Genomic DNA, 22,449 nt, shown 5'->3' on the forward strand with positions numbered 1-22,449 from the left:
TAATGTGTTATGCAACCAATTATACGCCAGTCCTGTTTTTATCCCCTCTAGTTTCACTAACATCACAAGCAGTGTTGCCAGGTCTGGTGAAATTTTACCATTTTTTTTTTAACGGTAATAAAATTCACTTTTTAGCGCCACAAACTCAATTATTGTGCCGAACTTTTTGAAAAGCAAATCTAAAAATCATTAAACTAATTATAAAAATGCTTTTTTTGAGAACGCAATTTAGTTAACAACAAACCTAAAATTTACCAAATTAGGCATAAAATTATGTTATTTTTTGCATTTCTTGAGTGTTTAAGCACGTGTTTGAAATAAATACAAAGTTTTTTTTGAAAAATTTTGCTAAAACTGGCTGAAAATTTAACGAATTAAATTGAAATTGGTATTATTTTAGCTTGTTTTGCTCCATTTAGTTCGTTTTTGAACCAGGGACTTTTTATTTGCAAAATCTTGTCAAAACAAGCCTAACAATTACAAAATGAAATTCAAATGGATGTTATTTCGTTTGTTTTATCGATTTAGTTTGTTTTTGAATAATGATATAGTAAATTAGGTCAAAAATGATCACACAGTTTTTTGCATTTTTTGAGAATTGTGGGCCAAAAACTCAATTATTTTGCTAAACTTATTTAAAAATAAGTTAAAAAATCACTAAATTAATTAAGAAAATGGTTTTACAGGTTCAAAAAATCACTAAATTGGGCCGAAAAATACATTATTGTGGTTTTTTTTCGGAGCTATTTTGCGAAATTAAACCTCTCTGGAGTAAATCTAAATTGGTGTTATTTAACTAAAACCTCAGTTGTTGCGAAATTTTGTTAAAAACGAGCTAAAAAATAACAGAATTAAACGAAAAATAGTGTTGTTTTTGCATTTTTTGAGCGTTTAGTCACGTTTTTGAGCATATTTGCACGGTTAAAAAATTAAAAATACATGATTTTGTTTTTTTCAGAGCTATTTTGCGAAATTTCGTTAAAAATAAACCGAAAATTAAAAAATCTACCAAATTAGAATGTTTAAGCATGTTTTTAAAATAAATTCAAAGTTTTTTTCAAAAAATTTTGATAAAACATGCTAAAAATGTACCAAATTAGACTGAAAAAAACTGCTATTATTTTAGCTTGTTTCGCTCGATTTAGTTCGTTTTTGAACCAGACACATTTATTTTGCAAGATCTTGACAAAATATGCCTAAAAATTACAAAAATAAATCCCAGAGGCTGTTAACTTGGAAAAAATGTGTACAACTAATTCTAATTCCAAAAAAATCCACCGAAATTCAAGTAATTTATCGTAATTCCTGTAATTCCAACCTAATCTTTATAATTCAAAAATAATTCTCGTAAATTCAAATTAATTCCGATAGTTCTAAGAAGTTCAACGTAATTTTCAAAAGAAATTATCTCCGAAAATTCCAGAAACTCTAGAAAAATCCCAGTAATTCACAAATAACTCCAGTAATTTCAAAGATAATTTTAATAATTCCAAATACAAACTTCCAAATAATTTTGATTAAATTCTAAAAATGTGTAACTAATTTCAGAGTTAATTAATAAGTCACGTTTTCGAACTAAAATCAGTTTTGCTAAAAAACGCAGAAAATTACATAATTTTAGCTTTTTTCAAGTAGTATTTCAGGCTAACATAAATATTTCGTAAAACAAGCGAAAAAAATACAGAATTAAACCAAAAATAGTGTTATTTTTGCCTTTTTCGAGCATTTGAGCACATTTTTGAGCCGGAAACTTTCAAAATCTCCTGAAAATAAATATTTCAACTCAGATCTGGTGAATTTAATTTATTAATTTAGTCTGGCAACACTGGTCACAACTGTCATCTGTCATTTTTCATACAAGAGTGATCGTGATTTCAACAAGATGGTTTTTTGTGCATTCATTTCCACTTGATTTGTATTCAAAACTAGGTGTAGAATATTTGTACTTTTCCCATAATTTATTTACAGATTAATTTCCCTTCAAAGAAAGGCTCCGCCAGGTCCCCTTTAATTTATTGGTGAGTCGAGTTCAACAAGATGGCTGCCCTACAGCCTCAGAAAAAAAAATCTTTTTAACGATTTTTTACGACAATTTTACTTGTTATTTTCGAAATTTGAAAACTTAGATTGTCCTTTGTTGAAAATTTGCTTTGTAGATTTCAGGATGGAGGAGAAACCTGCCGTGTCGTCTGCTCCTGCGGGAGCAGCGCCCCCTGACGCAGCTCAAACCGCCCCCCAAGTCCAATGGGCTTACCCCATGTACAATTACGACATGAGCAATTACTACCATCAGTTTTACCTAATGAACAGTTACCCCGCCTACCAATCGGCAATTTACCACCAAGTGCAACAACAAATGCTCGAAAATAAACCAACAACGGACACGAAATTCGTGCCTCCTCTCCCTCCAGGCACTCCAACAACATCACTCCCAACCCCACACATCTCAAAACCACCCCTATTGAATACCCCCAAACAGTTCACCACCACCGCCCCCATTAGGTTCAATCTGAGCGGGACTAAACGCCAAAACGGCAACCTCCAACAGAACAATTCCCTAACGAGTGGCGCAGCGAAAAAGAAACGCAAACGTAACCGCAACAACCAAATGAACAATTTACAGAACCAATTTTTGCTCCCCCCACTTCCTCCACCCGAACCCAAGCCGGCGCCGCCCCCGGAAACGGTACCACCGGAACAGCCGCCTCTGCCGCCGCTCCCGGATACGAGCAAACCGCCGCCGCCGCCCCCAGCGGAAAAGGCCCCCGTTTCGAATAATCCCACGGATGAGTGGCCCCCAAGTCTCAAGGATTACGTGAATCGGTGCTATGCCAAGTGTAAGACGAACATTGATAAGAACCAAGTCGAGATTATACTCAAGGGGAAGATCACGCATGCTTATCAAATGGGGCAATTACATACGAAAGATTGGAGTAATGAACCATTACCCAACATACACAGCGAAAGACCCACTTTGGTACCTAAAACGGTACCAGGACAATTAGCACAGTTCCAGAATAACACCAAAAAGGGGTTATCACCGGCGATGGGGGCGCGCTTGGGGGCCAGAGCGTCCACGCTACGAGGCACCAGCAGGTCGTCTTCTAGGTCTAGGTCCAGGTCACCGGCGAGGAAGAAGTCCAGGTCGAGGTCCAGGAGTCCACGCAGGCATCGGTCTTCAAGGTAAACACAAATTTTTCGGAAAGGGATCTGTATTACCGACCTTAATTAAGCACACTCATTTAAATTTTATTGTGAGACTATTTTTAAACGATTCAAACACAAAACTAGTAATTTGGACGTATATTTGTGCAAATTTTATAGAAAATTTGGGAAAAGTGATCTGTATTACCGGCCTAAAGTTACTATTTAAACGTAAAATTAACCGTTGAATAGGTGCCAAAAATCAATCAAAATCTAATCATAATGAGTTTCTTAGAACTATCGAAATTAATTTGGAATTAAAGTGAAATTAAGTTGGAATTATAAGAATTAATCTGAAAATTACTAGAACTATGTGAATTACTGGAATTTTTCTGATTACTGAAACTCCTTTCAGAATTACTATTATCGGAGATAATTTTTTTTCAAAATTGTGTACAATTTCTTAGAACTATCGGAATTACGGAAATTAAACTGGAATTAATTTGGAATTACATGAAATAATTTGAAATTATAAGAATTAATCTGAAAACAGTTCAATTACGATGAATTATTGTACATAATTACTAAAATTTTGGAAGAATTTTTTTGGAATTACTGAATTGCTTTGTGCAATTATAAAAAATAATTTCTTTTCAAACTTACGTTGAATTATTTAGAACTATTGGAAGTAATGTGGAATCACAGGAATTAAAAAAATTAAATTGGAATTTATTTGAAATTTTGAAAATCAAGTTAAAATTACGAAAATTGAGCGGAAAAAAAGTTGGAATTACAGGAGTTATTTTGGAATTTTGAAAATTAAGTTAAAATTACGAAAATTTAGCAGAAAAAAAGTTGTGATTACAGGAATTAATTTGAAATTATAGTAATTATTCTGAAAACAGTAAAATTACTGCAATTTTTCTGAAATTACTGGAATGTTTCTGAAATTATTGAAATTTACTAGAATTCTATTTGGAATTATCGGATTTTTTTTTTAATTGGAATTACAGGAATTAATTCGGAATTATAGAAATAAATCTGCAAACAATACAATTACGAAGAATAATTATTGTACATAATTACTAAAATTTTGGAAGAATTTCTTTTCAAACTTACGTTGAATTCTTTATAACTATCGGCAGTAATGTGAAATACAGGAATTATTTTGGAATTTTTAAAATTTTGTTAAAATTACGAAAATTGAGCAAAAGCTGGAATTACAGGAATTAATTTGGAATTATAGTAATTAATTTGAAAATTACTGAAATTCTTTACTAGGATTCTATTTGGAATTATCGGAAATATATATATTTTTTTAATTGGAATCACAGGAATTAATTCGGAATTGTAGGAATTAATCTGAAAACAATTAAATTACGATGAATTATTGTACATAATTACTAAGATTTTGGAAGATTTTTTTGGAATTACTAAAATGCTTTGCAATTATAAAAATAAATTCTTTTCAATTTTACGTTGAATTTTTTAGAAGTATCGGAAGTAATGTGGAATTACAGGAATTAATTTGGAGTTATATTAATTAATTTGAAAACAATAATATTATTGGAATTATTTGCAAAATACTGGAATGTTTCTGAAATTTTTTACTAAAATTCTATTTGGAAGTCTCGGAAATATATATTTTTTTTAATTGGAATTACTGGAATTAATTCGGAATTATAGGAATTAATCTGCAAACAATACAATTACGATGAATAATTATTGTACATTATTACTAAAATTTTGTAAGATTTTTTTTTGGAATTACTGAAATGCTTTTTGCAATTATAAAAAAAAATATTTCTTTTCAGACTTACGTTGAATTTTTTAGAACTAACGTGGAATTAAATTGGAATTACAGGAATTATTTTGGAATTTTGAAAATTAAGTAAAATTACGAAAATTGAGCAGAAAAAAAATTGGAATTACAAGAATTAATTTAGAATTGTAGTAATTAATCTGAAAATAATAAAATTACTGGAATTTTTCTGAAATTACTGGAATGTTTCTGAAATTACTGAAATTCTTTACTAGAATTCTATTTGGAATTATCGGAAATATTTTTTTTTTAATTGGAATTACAGGAATAATTCGGAATTATAGGAATTAATCTGCAAACAATACAATTACGATGAATAATTATTGTACATTATTACTAAAATTTTGGAAGATTTTTTTTGGAATTACTGAAATGCTTTTTGCAATTATAAAATAAAAATATTTCTTTTCAAACTTACGTGGAATGTGAAGTAATGTGAAATACAAAACTTTTTTCGAAATTATAAAAATTAAATTGTAATATAAATTATTTTGAAATTTTAAAAATTAAGTTACAAGAATTAATGTGGAATTATAGTAATTAATCTTAAAACAATAAAATTACTGGAATTTTTCTGAAATTACTGAGATTCTTTATTAAATACTATTTGGAAATATCGAAAATATTTTTTTTAATTGGAATTATAGGGATTACTAAAAACAATACAATCACGATGAATTATTGTAATTACTAGAATTTTGGTAGAATTAGAATTTTTTTGGGATCACACCTATCAAAAATAATTTCTTTTAAATTTCTTACGTGTTTGCACTCATATTTTGCATTTTTTTTGACAAATCAAGCCCAATAGTTTTTAAAATTTGTAAATTTGAATGTTTTTTTTTGCAGCAGCAGTTCGAGCGTGAGTAGCGAGGAGAACTTCAAACCATTGGTGAAGCCCACCAACAAGAACAAGATAAAGAGTAAACTGGCAAATAGATTGGGCCCAACAAAGAACAACAAATTCACAAATAAGCAACTAAAAAAACAGAAAATGAAAGAGAAAAAAGCACATTTGCTATCATCATTCGGTTCAGAAGTTGAAGAGAATTCCGAATTGTTACAACAAAGAGCAGCACGTTTCAATAATATGAAACAGAAAGAAACAAATGGATTAATAAATAATAAAAATATTTACCTGAATGATAAGTATGAGGACAATATCGCAGACTTTGACTGGACAGGATTTCACATAGTGGGCACTTGTCAGGACTTGGAAAAGTCCTTCCTTCGACTGACTAAAGCCCCCGAAGCATGTGAAGTACGTCCAGTTGAAGTACTCAAATTGTCATTGCAGAATGTCAAGACGAGATGGAAACAAAAACCGGATTATTATTACACTTGTGATCAACTTAAATCAATCAGACAAGATTTAACAGTGAGTTGTAGAAAAAAAATTGTGTAAAAATCATATAATTGGTTGTAGGTACAAGGAGTACGAAACGAATTCACAGTTGAAGTTTACGAAACTCACGCACGGATCGCTTTAGAAAAAGGCGATCACGAAGAGTTTAATCAATGTCAAACACAATTAAAAATGTTATATTCGGAAGTTGGTGGTGGAAATAAAAACGAATTCACAGCCTATAGGATACTGTATTATATTTTTACAAAGAATACTTTGGGTAAAACACCACAATTTCGTTTATTTTTTAATAATTACATTGATTATAGATATTATGACGATTATGAAGAGTCTTTCCAAGAAAGAAAAAAGTGATGATTGCATCGATTTTGCATTAAAAATACGTTCAGCTTGGTCTTTAGGAAACTTTCACAGGTTCTTTCAGCTGTATCATCGGGCGCCTTTAATGGCGGGGTTCTTGGTCGATTGGTTTATTGAACGCGAGCGCAAACTATATTTAAAGTGTATTATAAAAAGGTAGGTATGAGAGTGACTATCACACAGTGTTTCGCAAAGCGTTTCAATCATTTTTGAGACAAACTAAAATATCAATTTTGCCCCTTTTTTTATCTTGACGAGTCGACTAGGAACCTGGTTACCATAGAAACACATTTGTTACTATGGAAACAGTGTCATTGTGACATTAATTCCAGTGGCGGGTGAAAAATTTATTTCAATAAAAAATAGTTTATCTCAAATGTTGAAACTCCCTTTGCAGATGCTGTCACTGCAGCAACGTGGAAAAAATTGCGTAATTTAGTAATTAGAAAGGGGTATTTTGCGCTTTGTGTGTTTCGTTCTTTCAAAGGCTTGATTGAGTTGCTTTAAATGTGTGTGAAAGCACAGTGTTTAAAATTACGTCACTTGCAAATTATTTTAGGTGAGAACGAAGTAAACTGCCACCAAACTGGAGAAAAAACCATTAATGAATGTTTTTTTGTCCAGTTATTCCATCATTCATTTGTTCATATCTTAACAGTATTTTTTTGTTTAGCTATCGTCAAAACATATCAGTGAACTTTATCCAGCAAGAATTGGCATTCCCAGCGCTGGAGGAAACTTTAAAATTTCTTGAACCGTTCAATTTGACGTTCACGGATCTTAGCAAGAGTCAAATCGATTGTAAAACTAGTATGGCGTCTCTTCAAAATATATGAATTTGTTGTTTCGGTGGTTAAAAGGGTGATTGATCTTCAATTTAGCAACCACAGAATTTGTGCCACTAATGTCTTTATGTTTTCCAATTCATACACAACAAGGTGGTCCAAAAAGTCTTCTAAAGTTTCTTGTCTGTGGTTGATTTTCTGAAAGAGGTGATTAAGTTGTATTTCTCCTTCTTTGGTGGTGTTTCTGTGATATGAGGAGCCACAAGTATTTAAGAAAAGTGTCATGTATATAATGTATATAATTTTTAGAGAATAAAGTGATCATTTTTCATTGCAAATTTTATTAATCCCACCAGAAACTAACAGAGAAGCTTTCCTCTAATGCAGTGACGTGATGCCACCATTTCGGTGGGATATACAACATTTCTCCTGCTTCCAAAACACATTTCACAGCTTTGGCGTTGCGAAAATTGGGGTATTTGTCCAAATCGGGATTGAAAGGGTCCACTTGGGCCGTATTGGACAGTAAAGTACTTTCGTGGGGGTACAAACAAGGCGTGTCTTGGGGTGAATACAAAACCAGTTGTTTGGTACCAAACACTTGGACGAGGAAGTTGTTTTTGGGGTCGTGGTGGAGTGGCGAGACGGTTTTTGGGGGCCCCAACCAGGCGTTTATTTCCGGTTCGGTGTCTTCATCCCCCAAACAGCAATATTCCGGGATGTAAATGTCGTTTCGTAATTCTGGAATCTATTTGTTTATTGTGGTAAAGTGGGACCATGAGACAACCTGGTTGAATAAATTGTGTTGGGCTAAATAACCCAAATCCTCCGATTGGTGGAAATAATTGGTGATGAATTCGCCCAAAGTCATGAGTTTTTGGCCCCAATTTTCGTCGGCGTAGTGGGACCCGATCTCGATGGGGACAGTGCGGTCCCCTGCTGTTGATATCAAGTAGGTGATGTCGCCCCATTTGGACAGGGCGGGCCAATGGGACACACAATCTATTAATTTAACGAAAATAAGTTAATTTTCCTGGGTTTCATACCTTGCAATTTGACCGGTTTTCGGGGGGCGAAATACATCTTATTGAAGGTCTCCAGTGAGGGACAAACTACTGTTTCAATGTTTACACCTTTGATTTGGTCTAAATCCTTGAAATAAAACTCTTCATGTTTGCGTTTTTCAATTTTAATTGACTTTTTCTCATTAACCAACTTCTTGGAGAGAAAAGTTGCACATTTTGTCAATAAATCACAATTGATTTGCAACGGGGCGCCCAATAGGAGCCCCAAATCCACAGTTTTCAAACACTGTCTCAATAAATCATCGGTAATTTCACTATTTTTAAGCAAAATGATTGTTTTAACAAAACTAGCAGCACTAAAGGCCCTGCGAATCGTCAAGGGGGTTTCACTCCAATGACCTGTGTTCAATTCATCGTGCAATTGGTCCAAAACTGACTCAACTGCAAGCTTACTATCAAGAGTCTTGAAACAAGACTTGAAGGTCTTGTCAATACTCGCATTTAGCCCGTTTGTGCAACCGCTCAACTCCCCTAAATCACTCACAAACGAAAGTAACTCAGAGTCCATTTTTTATTACAAAATAAACCAAAATGAAAAAAATTGAGGTTATGTCAATTGTCAAGAAAAACAAGCTTAAAACTAGAACCTGGCCTGTTTGTGGGGTCCCCAACCCGTCTGTATCAACCACGAATGAAACTAAATCAACTCTATTTTTTTATTATAAAATAATCAAAGAAAAATGAAAAAGTGAGGTTATGTCAATAGTCAAATTTAAGGTTTGAGGTTATGTCACACTCAAAAGTGTGGTTATTTGGAGACACGAATCGTCCTCATTTTCGCTCAATATGGTCCAAAACGAGGACTTGGTGCCCCGCCTAATTACCACTTTCGGTTTGAGTGACCAAAAGGCGAAAGAAACGTTGAAAAATGTCCCCCTCACTCAAACCCTAACCACAATTCTGCACGAGGTAAGTGTGCACTTGGACCCCCTTATATTTGCAAATTGTTTTCCAGGTGCGCGAAGTGGTGCTCCCTGAGGGTGCCGGCACTCTCCTCTACCACTTGGCCACGAAAATCAAGCCCCAAATCAGCCACCATTTACCCCTCATCACCAAATACATTGTTACAAAAAAACTAGATAATACAATCCGGGTGGAGAAAGCCATCGAGTATGCTTTAAGCCACCTCAAAGACATCGATTTGCGGGAGTTTGAGTCGTATTGTGGGGTCGGTGTGGTGGTCACCCCCGAGGAAATCGAGTCAGTGGTTGAGGGGCTCATCTCGGGGCACAAAACCGAGCTGCTTGAGAAGCGCTACCGGTTCAATGCGGGCCCSCTGATGCAGAAAYTCAGGGCGAAGCTCCCATGGGCTGATGGCAAAGCCATCAAAAACGAAATCGACCTCCAGATTTTTGATTTATTGGGCCCCAAAACCGAAGAAGATCTAGCGCCAGCCCCCAAAACCGACAAGAAGAAAACACCGACGAGACCAAAGCTTGATGAAAAAGCCCCCCAAGACACGGGATTAACAATTTTAGATGTCATGAAAAAAATCAATTTTTACAAACCGGGCGAAAACTACAAAACTGACGGTTATGTCATTACTGAAAACACGGAGAAATTACTGAAAGAGCATCTGAAAGCCACAAGGGGGCGCGTCCAGACTCGGTTCCCCCCTGAACCCAATGGGATCCTCCATATTGGACACGCCAAGGCGATTAACATCAATTTTGGGTACGCCGCAGCCCATGATGGGGTCTGTTACCTGAGATATGACGATACTAATCCTGAAAAAGAGGAAGAGAAGTTTTTTACAGGGATTAAAGACATGGTCACGTGGTTGGGTAAGTTACACGCAGTGGTGCCAACTCAAAAAAAAACACCAGATGGGGTGATTTTCAAGGTTTTGCCCCTAAATACACAAATCAAATTTTTTACTAAAGTTGGGAACAGGTATCTGCATTACCGACCGAAATTAACCCCTAAATGTCACAAATCACTAAAACTTTACTTTGGGAACGTTTTCAAGCTATCAAAACACAAAACTAGCAAATTGTACTTACATTTTCGTAGAGTTACAACAGTTTTTTTACATTTTATTGCAATAAATCACCAAATGCATGAAAATCACCAGATCCGGTGAAATTTCTCACCAGATGGGATGATTTTCACGGTTTTATGTTAGAAAACTATTAATTGTACTTACATTTGCGTAAATTTTGCCCKCAAATACACAAATCAAATTTTTTACAAAAGTTGGGAACAGGTATCTGTATTACCGACCYAAATTAARCCCTAAATTAGTGTCKCAAATCACTCAAATTTTACTTTGGGYCCYTTTTCAAGCTATTAAAACACAAAACTAGGCTTTGGTACTTACATTTTCGTGGAGTTACAACAGTTTTTTTACATTTTATTACAAAAAATCACTAAATGCATAAAAATCACCAGATCCGGTGAAATTTCTCACCAGATGGGATGATTTTCACGGTTTTATGTTAGAAAACTATTAATTGTACTTACATTTGCGTAAATTTTGCCCACAAATACACAAATCAAATTTTTTACAAAAGTTGGGAACAGGTATCTGTATTACCGACCAAAATTAACCCCTAAATTAGTGTCCCAAATCACTCAAATTTTACTTTGGGGCCATTTTCAAGCTATTAAAACACAAAACTAGGCTTTGGTACTTACATTTTCGTGGAGTTACAACAGTTTTTTTACATTTTATTACAAAAAATCACTAAATGCATAAAAATCACCAGATCCGGTGAAATTTCTCACCAGATGGGATGATTTTCACGGTTTTATGTTAGAAAACTATTAATTGTACTTACATTTGCTTAAATTTTGCCCCCAAATACACAAATCAAATTTTTTACAAAAGTTGGGAACAGGTATCTGTATTACCGACCGAAATTAATCCCTAAATTAGTGTCACAAATCACTCAAATTTTACTTTGGGACCGTTTTCAAGCTATTAAAACACAAAACTAGGCATTTGTACTTACATTTTCGTAGAGTTACAACAGTTTTTTTACATTTTATTACAAAAAATCACCAAATGCATGAAAATCACCAGATCTGTTGAAATTTCTCACCAGATGGGATGATTTTCACGGTTTTATGTTAGAAAACTATTAATTGTACTTACATTTGCGCAAATTTTGCCCACAAATACACAAATCAAATTTTTTACAAAAGTTGGGAACAGGTATCTGTATTACCGACCAAAATTAACCCCTAAATTAGTGTCACAAATCACTCAAATTTTACTTTGGGACCATTTTCAAGCTATTAAAACACAAAACTAGGCTTTGGTACTTACATTTTTGTGGAGTTACAACAGTCTTTTTACATTTTATTACAAAAAATCACTAAATGCATGAAAATCACCAAATCTGGTGAAATTTCCCCAGACTTGGCAACACTGTGCACAAGACTTAAAACTCCTGGAAAAAATCCAATATGTGACTCTTGTAGGCTACAAACCGTACAAAATCACACATTCGTCCGATTATTTCGACCAATTGTACGAATGGGCCGTTGAATTGATTAAAAAAGGGATGGCTTATGTGTGTCACCAATCGGCTGATGAAATGAAAGGGTTTAACCCCCAGCCTTCTAGATGGAGGGACAGACCGGTTGAGGAAAGTCTACAGTTGTTTCWGGATATGAAAAATGGGAAAATTGATGAAGGTGCTGCCACCCTACGAATGAAAATAACCCTAGAAGAAGGTAAACTAGATCCAGTGGCGTACAGGATACGATTCACACCCCATCACAGAACGGGGACTAAATGGTGTATTTACCCCACTTATGATTATACACACTGTTTGTGCGATAGTATTGAAAATATAACGCATTCTCTTTGCACCAAGGAATTTCAATCGAGGTTAGTGGTTGGTTGGTAACACTGACTTGTGACGTAAAATTACAATTACAGGAGGTCGAGTTATTATTGGTTGTGTAACGCTTTAAATATTTATTGCCCAGTTCAGTGGGAATATGGCCGTTTAAACATCAATTACACTGTAGTTTCAAAACGTAAAATCGCCAAACTTATCGAAGAAGGCATCGTGAACGGTTGGTAACACTTCTTGGGGGAAAATAATAAAACTAATTTCCAGACTGGGATGACCCGCGTTTGTTCACATTGACGGCTCTCCGAAGACGGGGATTCCCCCCCGAAGCCATCAACAACTTTTGTGCTCAATTGGGGGTCACGGGGGCTCAAAGTACTGTCGATCCGGCCATGTTGGAGGCCTACGTACGCGATTTTCTCAATAATACGGCACCGAGACGCATGGTCGTCTTGGATCCACTTGAAATTGTCATTGAGAATTTCCCAGGGAAGCCCCGATTAATCACCGTTCCGAATTTCCCCAATAAACCGGAATTGYGCGAACATAGTGTGACATTTGGACCGAAAATTTACATCGAACGAAGTGATTTCCTCGAGGAGGGGAATAAAAGCTACCGYAGGTTGACTAAAAGTCAAATTGTTGGGTTACGACACMCCGGGTTTGTYCTACAAGTGAACGAAGTGAGGAAAAATGCTTCGGGGGAAGTACTTGGGGTGGTTTGTAACTGCATCGAGGTCGAGAAAGTTAATATCAAACCGAAAGCTTTTATTCATTGGGTTTGTGAACCGATTGAAGTGGAAGTTAGGCTTTATTCAACACTGTTGGTGATTTTTTTGAAATAGTGACAATAGGAATTATTTGGGGAATTTCAGATTTAAACATAAAAACCCTGAGGATCCGAATGAAGTTCCCGGTGGTTTTGTTACCGATTGTAATGACAACACTTTAACTATTTTGCGCAGTTTTGCCGATAGGAGTCTCAAAAATGCGAAAATTTATGCCAAGTTTCAGTTTGAACGAAATGGATTTTTCTCGGTTGATCCTGATACGACGACGGAAAAGGTGGTTACCAAAAGTGGTTTTTTGGGATTAATTGTTGTTTTTTAGCTAATTTTCAACCAAACTGTTGGCCTGAAAGAAGATGCCGGGAAATGAGAACGTTTAATAAATTTTTCAAAGAAAAAATTGTTTTATTTCAGAGACCCCAAAACGGGGGCTGCGTTTACTGTAAGGTTTGTTTAGGGTTTCAACCCCCACATCCGCCTCTTCCTGTGTTAATTTGTAAAATTACACATTTGTGCACCAGTCTGTCATTAGAGTGTCTTATTAAATTTCAAATTAAAAGTGAAAATAGGACAAAAGCTTGGCTCATACTTATGCAATTATGAAACAGAATAATTTTTACTAATTTTGAGACGTAATTAATAAAATTATTCAAAAAATGTATAAAGTGGAAGTTGTCGATAGGCAACCAATAGTACAGTGTGTTATATCGGTTGCCTATCTTTAAAAGTTTTTTACAATTAAATACTACAGCTTGAATCAAAAAYTTAAATTTGTTAAAATGTGTAAAAAGTTTCAAATAAATAAGTGTTAATTAATAATTTTTTTTTTAATTGTAACAAGTGGAAGCAAATTTTTAGACGGCCAATAATGCAGCCTGTTTTATTGGTTGCCTATTGTAATTGTCAATTAAACTGAAATGTTGTTTATTATCACACTATAATTAAATATCACAGGTTCAATCAACACAATTAAATTTGTTAAAAATTATGAAATGTGCAAAGAAATAAGTCATTTGTCTTTACTATGCTTATGTTTCTTTTTATGTGAACTTTTCTTATCTTTATTTTTCTTCTTTTCCTTGTGTTTCTTCTCTTTTTTCGGCTTTTCCACCCATTCCTCGTCTGAATGATCGCAAATGGGCTTTTCTCCCGTACTTGGGACACTTTTAACTAATTTTTGTGGCAACATTGGACCGTAAGAAAGTGGGTCTTGAACCTGACTCGAAGTTGTTTCTTCAATTTCCGTTGATTTTGATTCATCAAAACGTGAAAAATCCACATCTGATAAAATCCCCGATTTGATTGGTTTAATTTTCGGTAGAAATGAATCAGATAAAACAGTTGTTTTCATTTCCGTTGTTTTATCTTGTTTTTCCTCCTCATCCTCTGATTCGCTACTACTCAAAAAAACGGCTTTGAACAAATCCATGTTTTTATCTACGTCAATCTTCTCGGTTATGTCTTTAGCAGTTGTTTTTTCTTCCACTTCATTTTTTTCCTCAATTATTACAATTTTCTCCTCTGTGACAGTTTCAGTTTCAGGCTCTTTCAACGACAATCCTGGCTTTAGATCTAGAGAAACATCAGCAAATTTCTCGTATTCAAAAATGAGATTTTTTGTCCGTTTTCTACTTTTTGACGCATTCAATTCACTGAAAAAAAAAATTCAAAAGTAAAAAACGATTTTAAACGATCAAAACTCACTCAAAGTGGGGCTCAGGGACGTTAAATCTCTTACACAAAAGACTACAGGGCTGCCAATCGCTGGTGATTCTCGTCAAAGGCCCAAACATTTTCATTTTTGCTGCATCTCTCATTTCTTGCGTTCCATGCACGCAATCCGACTTTTCCACCGTTTCGAGAATATTCGACGCATCTTCAGGCTTCGATGCTGAAACGAATCGATCAAAGTCAAGCCCCAACAATTTTCGGGGATTTTCCTCAGTTTTCTTTCCCTCATTTGGGGATTTTTCTTCTTCCTCCCCTAATTGTCGGGCCCTAATTTCAGGATTCATTCTTTCAGGAGTTTCAGGGGCTGGGAGAGGCTCAAACCGCGACCTTTTCACTTTGTGTTTTCCAGTGAAACTGTGAGGGATTGTYGGGGGTGTGAAAATTTCTCGCTGAGGTAAAGTGTCTTTACTGGGGACAAAATCATCGAAAACGGTTTTTTCTTTGGGGGTTTTATTTTTTGTTGTTTTTTCCCCTGTTAATTCGAAATCGTAACGAGACATGTCCTCTTTCACGTAAATATCTTCATCTTCATCTTCGAAAGCCCCCACGCCGAAGGCTTGACCCGTTATCGAGATTTTCTTCTTATGTTCCCTTATCACCAAATTGGAACTTTTAAATAAGTTCACGTGACTTTTATCRAACCCAATGTACCCCAACCCAAAACTATTGTCTTTSGGTTTTGATAAAAATTCCTTGTAAATATCCGGGATTACATATTGYCAAAATTCATCATCTCTTGATATTTCATAAGTTTTGGGCATTTCGCACCCATAAACCCTTTCTTCACTCTCATTATTCTTCCCTTTTAGCCCAATATTCTTCAGTAAGAGATAACCAATTGTTTCGTTACCACTGGTCAACAACGAGTGAAGCACAGGCTCGCCAGGGATGGGCCCCTCGCTAAAAACCTGTCTTTTCCTCTTTTTACTAGTGGAATAATCACTAGTGGCGCGCACAGTCTGGGGGGCTATCCCAAACTGGCCCAGATCCTCGGCGTCCATGAAATCTTCCGGTTTTTGGGGCTGAGCTGTCGCCTTGTCTTTTCGTGTGCTCTTGAACTCGCTGGGGGTCCAGCCTTCGAGGGACCCCACTGTGTTGTAAAAACCGGCGGAGAAGCCGCCGGTGAAAGCCCCATGGAAGCGGCGACGCCCTTGAGCGTCGGTAGCGATCTGGTCTTCCACCGAAATCGGCTTTTTCTTGGGGAAGGAGTCTGGAAAGGGGCACAATTTTGGTGAGGTTTTTGAGGGGAAAAGGGGCTTACCTTCATCGTAGGGCGCGAGAGGCTTCCCAAAAAAGCAGTAGTTTTCCTCTTCTGAATCAGACATGGTTACAACTAGTTCAAAATTATGTTATTTGGGGCTTGTTGGGGTACACATAACCTAACATGTAGATGCGAAATGAGCTACCGCGCACTTTAGCTACTTCAATACAATTTTTACAATTAAAAATATACAAATTGTACAAAACAATGCAAGAAAATAATTGTTTAACGCACGTTTTGTTCTTAAAAGCAGTGTGAATTATTAAATCAAGTTTTTCAATATTTGGACCCAAAGCCGGTCTATTTGAACTACCATTGAAAATTCATACTTGTTTAAAAATTGCAAATTTTTGGCCTTATCTTTTATTAACATAAATTTATTGTATTAAATTTTAAAACAGCTGAAGTACAGTTGCGAAATTAAAAAAATTTCGGGCAGTAATAATGTAAACTCTAAAACAGCCTTTACATTAATAACCTCATTTTATACTCTTGTTATGTTTATATCATTTTCTTAAAAAATAGTGATTTGTGATTTATACATTTAGTTCAATTAATAAGTTTTCTAAGACATTTAATTAACAATTTCACCAACAAAAACAGTTAGTTTAATTGTCAAATGTCAGTCATGATGAGAGTAAAAGGTAGTTTACAGTGATCTTTTTAGAGTGACAGAAAAATGCTGCCCGAAATTTTAATTCCGCAACTGTACATAGATTTGTGGGAATGGAAAACAATATAAACTTTGTAATTCATGCTTTATTATATAAAAAAAAAAAAACACAATAGTAGTAAAAACACCAAGCAAGTACGGTTGGCAACACTTCAAGGTCATTTCATCGAATGCTACTAAAAAAAAAATAATTTGTCAGTAAAACTTGCAAAATGCAAGTAAAAAACCGAGTAAGTGGAATTGGCAACACTTCAAAGATTTTTTTCTAATAAGATTGTATACTCTTTTTCATATTAATGTGCATTAAGTAGGTTTGTAGAAATCTATTGTCGTATCAAGAAGAAATTACACCCTAGGATTTAGGGATATTTGTGAATAGGTTGCCATAAATTTGCTTAGGTTGGTTTCTGGTGACAAACAAAAGATATCGTAACTAGTGTCAAAATTTAGGTTAAGTCACCTATCAGCTTGTATGCATAATTTAATTGATAGTTGACAGCAGGTTGACAGAAAACGTCAACTGACAACAACCAACCTTAGGCATACAAAACTACTTCTGAAAATTCTAGTTACAAACAACATGAAAAACGTAATTTTCCTAAAAGTTCAAATCTTAGGTGGTAATTTCTTGTTGACAAATCTGTAAATGACTCTTTAATTCAAAGACCGATTTACACAAAAAGTGTCAGAAGTAAATCCTTATGTTTGCTATCCTATGTTAATTGTAATTATTTACAAATTTATTTGAAAAAATAATTTTTAGGGAAGATTGAGATTAGGATTATTTGAATTTTCGCATGGTTGCCACCTTAAAATGACCCCGTTTCAACGACTACGTCATTGCACATTTATATGAAAACGAGTAAAGGGTTTTATGTTTTATCATATTTGGGAACTAGAAATTTGTGCTTTTTGAAGGATTTTAGGTCTTTCTCGGTTTACTTTTGAGAAAACAGCAAAATTTGTAAGATTCTACGGTAAAACTGTCAAAATTCAATAAAAAAAAACCCGAGCAAAAACAGTTGGCAACACTTCAAGCTACTTAAAAAAGAAATAATTTGTCAAAATGCAAGTAAAAAAACCGGGTAAGTGGAATTGGCAACACTTCAAAGATTTTTTTCCAATAAGATTGTACATATACTCTTTTTCATATTAATGTGCATCAAGTAGGATGTAGTAGACTCTTTAATTCAAAGGCCGATTTACCCAAAAAGTGTCATTAATGTCATTCAGAACAAATTTAAACACATCAATAATAACAAAAATCCTTATGTTTGCTATCCTATGTTAATTACGTTGTTAATTGTAATTATTTACAAATTTATTTGAATTGAATTCTCGCATGGTTGCCACCTTAAAATGACCCCGTTTCAACGACTACTTCGATGCACATTAATATGAAAACGAGTATATAAGATTATTTTTAACTACAAAAGTTGTTACAATTAAGCGCAAACTGTGATGATTTTCAAGGGTTTTATGTTTTATCATGTGCCCAATAAATATTTGGGGTCTTTCTCGGCCGAGCAAAAGCGGTTGGCAACACTTCAATGTCACAAACGTCAAACCTAACCGCACCCGGTTACTCATCCTGGGGGCTTTCCTCTTCTCAAAAATCCCTTGAATAGTCTTAAAATTCGCGTAGACTGCCCAGAGTCCGCGAATCGAGCTTAAAAATGACCGAACAGCACCGATTCGGAACAGTGGTGAGCCCCATAACATGCCACGCTTGGAACAAAGACAAGACTCGTGAGTAGCCCCAAAGGTAGCCTCAAATCCCATCATTCCCCCTTGTAGAAATCGCCATTTCGCCCAACAACCCCGAAGTGCACATCTACCAGCGCAGCGGCTCCGATTGGAAGCCCCTCGATGTGTTAAACCAGCACGATTTGCGCGTCATGGGCATCGATTGGGGCCCCAACACCAACCGCATCGTGACATGCGCCGCCGACCGCAACGCCTACGTGTGGACCCTCGACAAAGACAGGAAATGGAAGCCGACTTTGGTGCTGTTGCGCATCAATCGGGCTGCGACCTGCGTGAAATGGTCCCCCGATGAGAACAAATTCGCCGTGGGCTCGGGGGCGAGACTCATCTCGGTGTGCTATTTCGAGTCGGAGAACGATTGGTGGGTGTCGAAACACATCAAAAAGCCAATTAGGTCCACAGTGACCACGCTTGATTGGCACCCCAATAACGTGCTCCTGGTGGCGGGCTCCACCGATTTCAAAGTCCGAATCTTCTCAGCGTATATTAAAGACATCGAGAAGACGCCCGAAGCCACACCATGGGGCTCCAAAATGCCCCTGGGGCATCTTTTGGCCGAATTTGCCAACTCCAATGCTGGAGGGGGATGGGTCCAAAGTGTGAGTTTTTCCCCCGATGGTAATAAAGTGTGTTGGGTGGCTCACGATTCGACTATCAATGTAGCCGATGCCACGCGAACAAACACGATTTTTAAATTACGAACCGAGTTTTTGCCCTTTTTGAGCTGCACTTGGATCACTAATAAGTCCATTGTGGCTGCTGGACATAGTTGTATACCGGTTTTGTACACTTTGCACGATAATGGACTCAATTTCACAGCAAAGTTGGACACGTCGCAAAAGAAGGAAGCTGGGGGGCTCACTGCTATGAGAATGTTTCATTCTTTGGATAAACAAGCCAGGAGTGAGACTTCTGATACTAATCTTGATTCAATACACCAAAATGCCATCACTTGTGTGTGCATTTATGGGGGCACCAAAGGCAACGTCACGAAAATAAGTACATCGGGATTGGATGGACAGCTTGTCATTTGGGACCTCAATTCGCTCGAAAAGGCCATACAAGGACTCAAAATCGCATAAATCACAACTATTTATTTTAAAATAAGAAATTTAGTGTCAAACTTGGTGTTTTTGGTTCCATTAGTGTGGCACTGCAAAAAAAAACAAAACCTGCCACTTACTCTGCATCAAGTAGGCCAATTCACACAAAAATAAATTTCATCGACAATTAATTAATTACGTTGTTAATTTTACTTATTTTTTGCTACCTGGGATACAAAAAATATTTTTAAGAAAGATTGAGGTTAGAATTGTTTGAATTTTTGTATGGTTGCCACCCCGAAATGATCCCTTTCAATCTCTACTTCAAACACAGTAATACGTGTACCGTATGCGTATTATCTCCACAATTTTGCAAAATTTCACCAATTTACAAGGATTTTGAAATCACACAAAAATATCCCGTATTAAATCTAGTGTCAAACTTGGTGTTTTTGCTTCCGTTAGTGTGGCACTGCAAAAAACACCCATAGTGGCCATTTAAGTTGGCAGTCGCTAGCCCGCCATCTCTAGTGTGTGGGTTATGTCTATYTTGGCAGCAGAATTCACCAAATTGTGACAGGCGCAGTAGACTTTATTTATAATGTATTTTAACCCCACTTTTTTAGAATTGTCATTTTTGATATATATGTCTCTCTAAAAACACAACTGGATGTTTAAAGTCAMATTTACACAACACAATTTTTACAAATTTACACAGAGAGCGTATAATGATGGTTATTAATAATAACCATTATACGCGAGTAGTGTACTATACTTTACCCACGACTATATACTAAATATTTATGTTGAAGTTTTTGTTGGAAATTTTATTATACTAATTATGTTAAGAAACAGATATACGACATACACATATTCGAAGTTGGTAACGGCTCTGTGTTTGATGCTTGTTGCCTTCCAACCGCGAGTCCCGGGTTCGAAACTGGTCAAGGAAAATTTTTTTTTTTTTTATATGTACAGAACTGAATTGAAAATATTTAGTGGTTTACACGATAAAATTTTAAAAATTATTAACTACTTTTCTGTTTCATAATTGTATAAGATGAGCCAACCTTTTCTCTTGACTTTTACCTTTAAAAATCAATTTGTGATCCACCACACCTTTTTTTTTGTGAATTATTTCTTTGCACATTTCATAATTTTTAACAAATTTAATTGTGTRGACAATTGACAATTTCAATAGGCAACCAGTAAAACTGCTGCTGCATTATTGGCTGCCTAAAAACGACTTCCACTTGATACAARTTTTAAAAAAATCATTAATTAACACTTATTTATTTGAAACTCTTGACACATTTTATAGTTGTAACAAATTTAATTTTTTGATTCAAACTGTGATATTTAATTGTAAAAAACTCTTAAAGATAAGCAACCAATATAACACATGTACTATTGGTTGCCTATCGACAACTTCACTTTATGCATTTTTTGAATAATTTTATTAATTACCGCTCATAATTCGTAAAAATTATCCTGTTTCATAATTGCATAAGAATGAGGCAAGCTTTTGTCTTGACTTTCACCTTAAAAAATCAATTTGTGACCCACCACGCCTTTTTTAAATTCGACATAACTGTTTTAATGACTTGTACTAATTGTAATGCATTTTTCGGCCTATCAAAACCTCATTTCAGTCGTAATTCAATCAAGTTTTAAGGAATTTAAGGTCATTTGAAATGTCAGCTGTGGCCTATTTGTCACCTAGGCATTTATTTAGTAACAATTTTATTACAGCGATAACAAATAAATAATTCGAACTACTCATCTAATGCATTTTTGTGTCATTAAGCAATAATTATTGAAAAACATCATTTTTAATTAGTTGAGGTCACTTATCGTTTCGCGAAACGCAACAGATTTGAGGATTTAACCCTGACAAAGTCTAATAAGTCAATAATGCTGACAAAAGTGATAAATTTGTAATCAGGAAGCCCATTTTCAAAACAAATAAGCGATTTTACGCACTACAACTTTCCTACACGTGGGTAGAAAGTCGCAACACACAATTTTATATCAGTTTAGATAATAGAGACGTTAATTTGGGCGTGGCCCCAAAACCTGGTCTTCTCTAATAGAATTAAATATTCGACTTGATTAAAATTTTTGTCACCAAATTTTTACATTTCTAATTAATAATAAGCGAGAAAGTCGGTTGAGTAATCGAAAATTATCAATTGTTGTGTTCTTGGTGTAGGTAATGTTATGTTTTTGCAAATTTTATCAATTTCCTGAATTACAACACCAAAACACTAACCTTGCGTGTGTGTTTACACGCGAAAAAGACTTTAATAAAACCGTTTATTATCTAATCGTAACATAAATACATTTACATTGTGTTGACTTTTCACTTCCTGGTAAATATCAAAAAAAAAAAAAATCCAAACTAAACAATTATTGATTTTTTCTAAGAAATTTTCAATAGAAAAGAAACCAACAGTAAAGTTGCTTGCGCTCATTGTTAAAAGTCAAACACCTTTGACGGTTTTAGGAATTTCAACGGATTATTGATCGAATAAAGAATTTTTATTTGAAACCCTTGTTTCACCCTCAACGAGTCGCACATGTCTGTGGTTTTGTCTCGTTTCCATGGAAATATGCATGTAACTATGGTTACATAAAGTTGTATGAATGAAAATCCAGTGGCGGGTTTGGATTTTTTCGCATGAATGTGGGAAAAAAGTCGTTCGATGACGTAAAAGCGAGTTTTTGTGAATTACTATTAGCAAAGGTCACTAGAAAGCAGCGCCTGGAGCAGTGTCCGATATTAAAGAAATTGTTATAAGCAATGCAATGTTTGAGT

The 22,449-nt window shown here is 35.2% G+C and overlaps 5 protein-coding genes across 6 annotated transcripts; 3 read left to right on the forward strand and 2 right to left on the reverse strand.

Moving 5' to 3' along the window:
• Positions 1-1,810: 1,810 nt before the first annotated feature.
• Positions 1,811-7,808, forward strand: LOC123015253 (leukocyte receptor cluster member 8 homolog). Of its 2 annotated transcripts, none has more exons than XM_044414888.1 (6): positions 1,811-2,018; positions 2,157-3,183; positions 5,819-6,344; positions 6,393-6,591; positions 6,641-6,848; positions 7,366-7,808. In XM_044414888.1, exons 2-6 carry the CDS (start codon positions 2,165-2,167, stop codon positions 7,526-7,528), a joined length of 2,115 nt encoding a protein of 704 aa, XP_044270823.1. In that variant the 5' UTR covers positions 1,811-2,018; positions 2,157-2,164; the 3' UTR covers positions 7,529-7,808. The 2 variants fall into 2 exon arrangements, with proteins under 2 accessions (XP_044270823.1, XP_044270821.1); XM_044414886.1 differs by having other exon boundaries at positions 1,812-2,018; positions 5,816-6,344.
• LOC123015255 (bifunctional peptidase and arginyl-hydroxylase JMJD5) lies at positions 6,558-10,352 on the reverse strand. The gene is made up of 3 exons (XM_044414890.1): positions 8,524-10,352; positions 8,265-8,479; positions 6,558-8,225 (listed from the first exon to the last, which is right to left on the reverse strand). Exons 1-3 carry the CDS (start codon positions 9,068-9,070, stop codon positions 7,821-7,823), a joined length of 1,167 nt encoding a protein of 388 aa, XP_044270825.1. The 5' UTR covers positions 9,071-10,352; the 3' UTR covers positions 6,558-7,820.
• Positions 9,247-13,627, forward strand: LOC123015252 (probable glutamine--tRNA ligase). Its single transcript, XM_044414885.1, has 7 exons — positions 9,247-9,471; positions 9,518-10,346; positions 11,989-12,400; positions 12,452-12,591; positions 12,636-13,191; positions 13,244-13,433; positions 13,479-13,627. The coding sequence occupies exons 1-7, from the start codon at positions 9,349-9,351 to the stop codon at positions 13,524-13,526; spliced, it is 2,298 nt and encodes a 765-aa protein (XP_044270820.1). The 5' UTR covers positions 9,247-9,348; the 3' UTR covers positions 13,527-13,627.
• A 434-nt stretch (positions 13,628-14,061) lies between these two features.
• On the reverse strand, positions 14,062-16,421 carry LOC123015254 (G patch domain-containing protein 1). Its single transcript, XM_044414889.1, has 3 exons — positions 16,149-16,421; positions 14,861-16,097; positions 14,062-14,808 (listed from the first exon to the last, which is right to left on the reverse strand). The coding sequence occupies exons 1-3, from the start codon at positions 16,210-16,212 to the stop codon at positions 14,166-14,168; spliced, it is 1,944 nt and encodes a 647-aa protein (XP_044270824.1). The 5' UTR covers positions 16,213-16,421; the 3' UTR covers positions 14,062-14,165.
• Positions 16,422-18,349: 1,928 nt separating this feature from the next.
• Positions 18,350-19,900, forward strand: LOC123014908 (actin-related protein 2/3 complex subunit 1A-B). The gene is made up of 2 exons (XM_044414212.1): positions 18,350-18,570; positions 18,619-19,900. The coding sequence occupies exons 1-2, from the start codon at positions 18,498-18,500 to the stop codon at positions 19,668-19,670; spliced, it is 1,125 nt and encodes a 374-aa protein (XP_044270147.1). The 5' UTR covers positions 18,350-18,497; the 3' UTR covers positions 19,671-19,900.
• Positions 19,901-22,449: the final 2,549 nt, after the last annotated feature.

Source organism: Tribolium madens, unplaced genomic scaffold (genome assembly GCF_015345945.1).
Source record: "Tribolium madens isolate multiple individuals breed KSU strain unplaced genomic scaffold, Tmad_KSU_1.1 Scaffold_97;HRSCAF=244;Tcas5.2_LG3a, whole genome shotgun sequence".
Classification (NCBI taxonomy): Eukaryota; Metazoa; Arthropoda; class Insecta; order Coleoptera; family Tenebrionidae; genus Tribolium; species Tribolium madens.

Coding starts and splice junctions, on each gene's coding strand:
- LOC123014908 (XM_044414212.1), top strand. CDS start 18,498: ATGACCGAACAGCACCGATTCGGAACAGTGGTGAGCCCCATAACATGC. Junction 18,571..18,618: donor TTGGAACAAAGACAAGACTC/GTGAGTAGCCCC, acceptor TCCCCCTTGTAG/AAATCGCCATTTCGCCCAAC.
- LOC123015253 (XM_044414886.1), top strand. CDS start 2,165: ATGGAGGAGAAACCTGCCGTGTCGTCTGCTCCTGCGGGAGCAGCGCCC. Junction 3,184..5,815: donor CGCAGGCATCGGTCTTCAAG/GTAAACACAAAT, acceptor TTTTTTTTGCAG/CAGCAGTTCGAGCGTGAGTA. Junction 6,849..7,365: donor TTAAAGTGTATTATAAAAAG/GTAGGTATGAGA, acceptor TTTTTTGTTTAG/CTATCGTCAAAACATATCAG.
- LOC123015255 (XM_044414890.1), bottom strand. CDS start 9,070: ATGGACTCTGAGTTACTTTCGTTTGTGAGTGATTTAGGGGAGTTGAGC. Junction 8,480..8,523: donor AAAACCGGTCAAATTGCAAG/GTATGAAACCCA, acceptor TTAAATTAATAG/ATTGTGTGTCCCATTGGCCC. Junction 8,226..8,264: donor AACACAATTTATTCAACCAG/GTTGTCTCATGG, acceptor ATAAACAAATAG/ATTCCAGAATTACGAAACGA.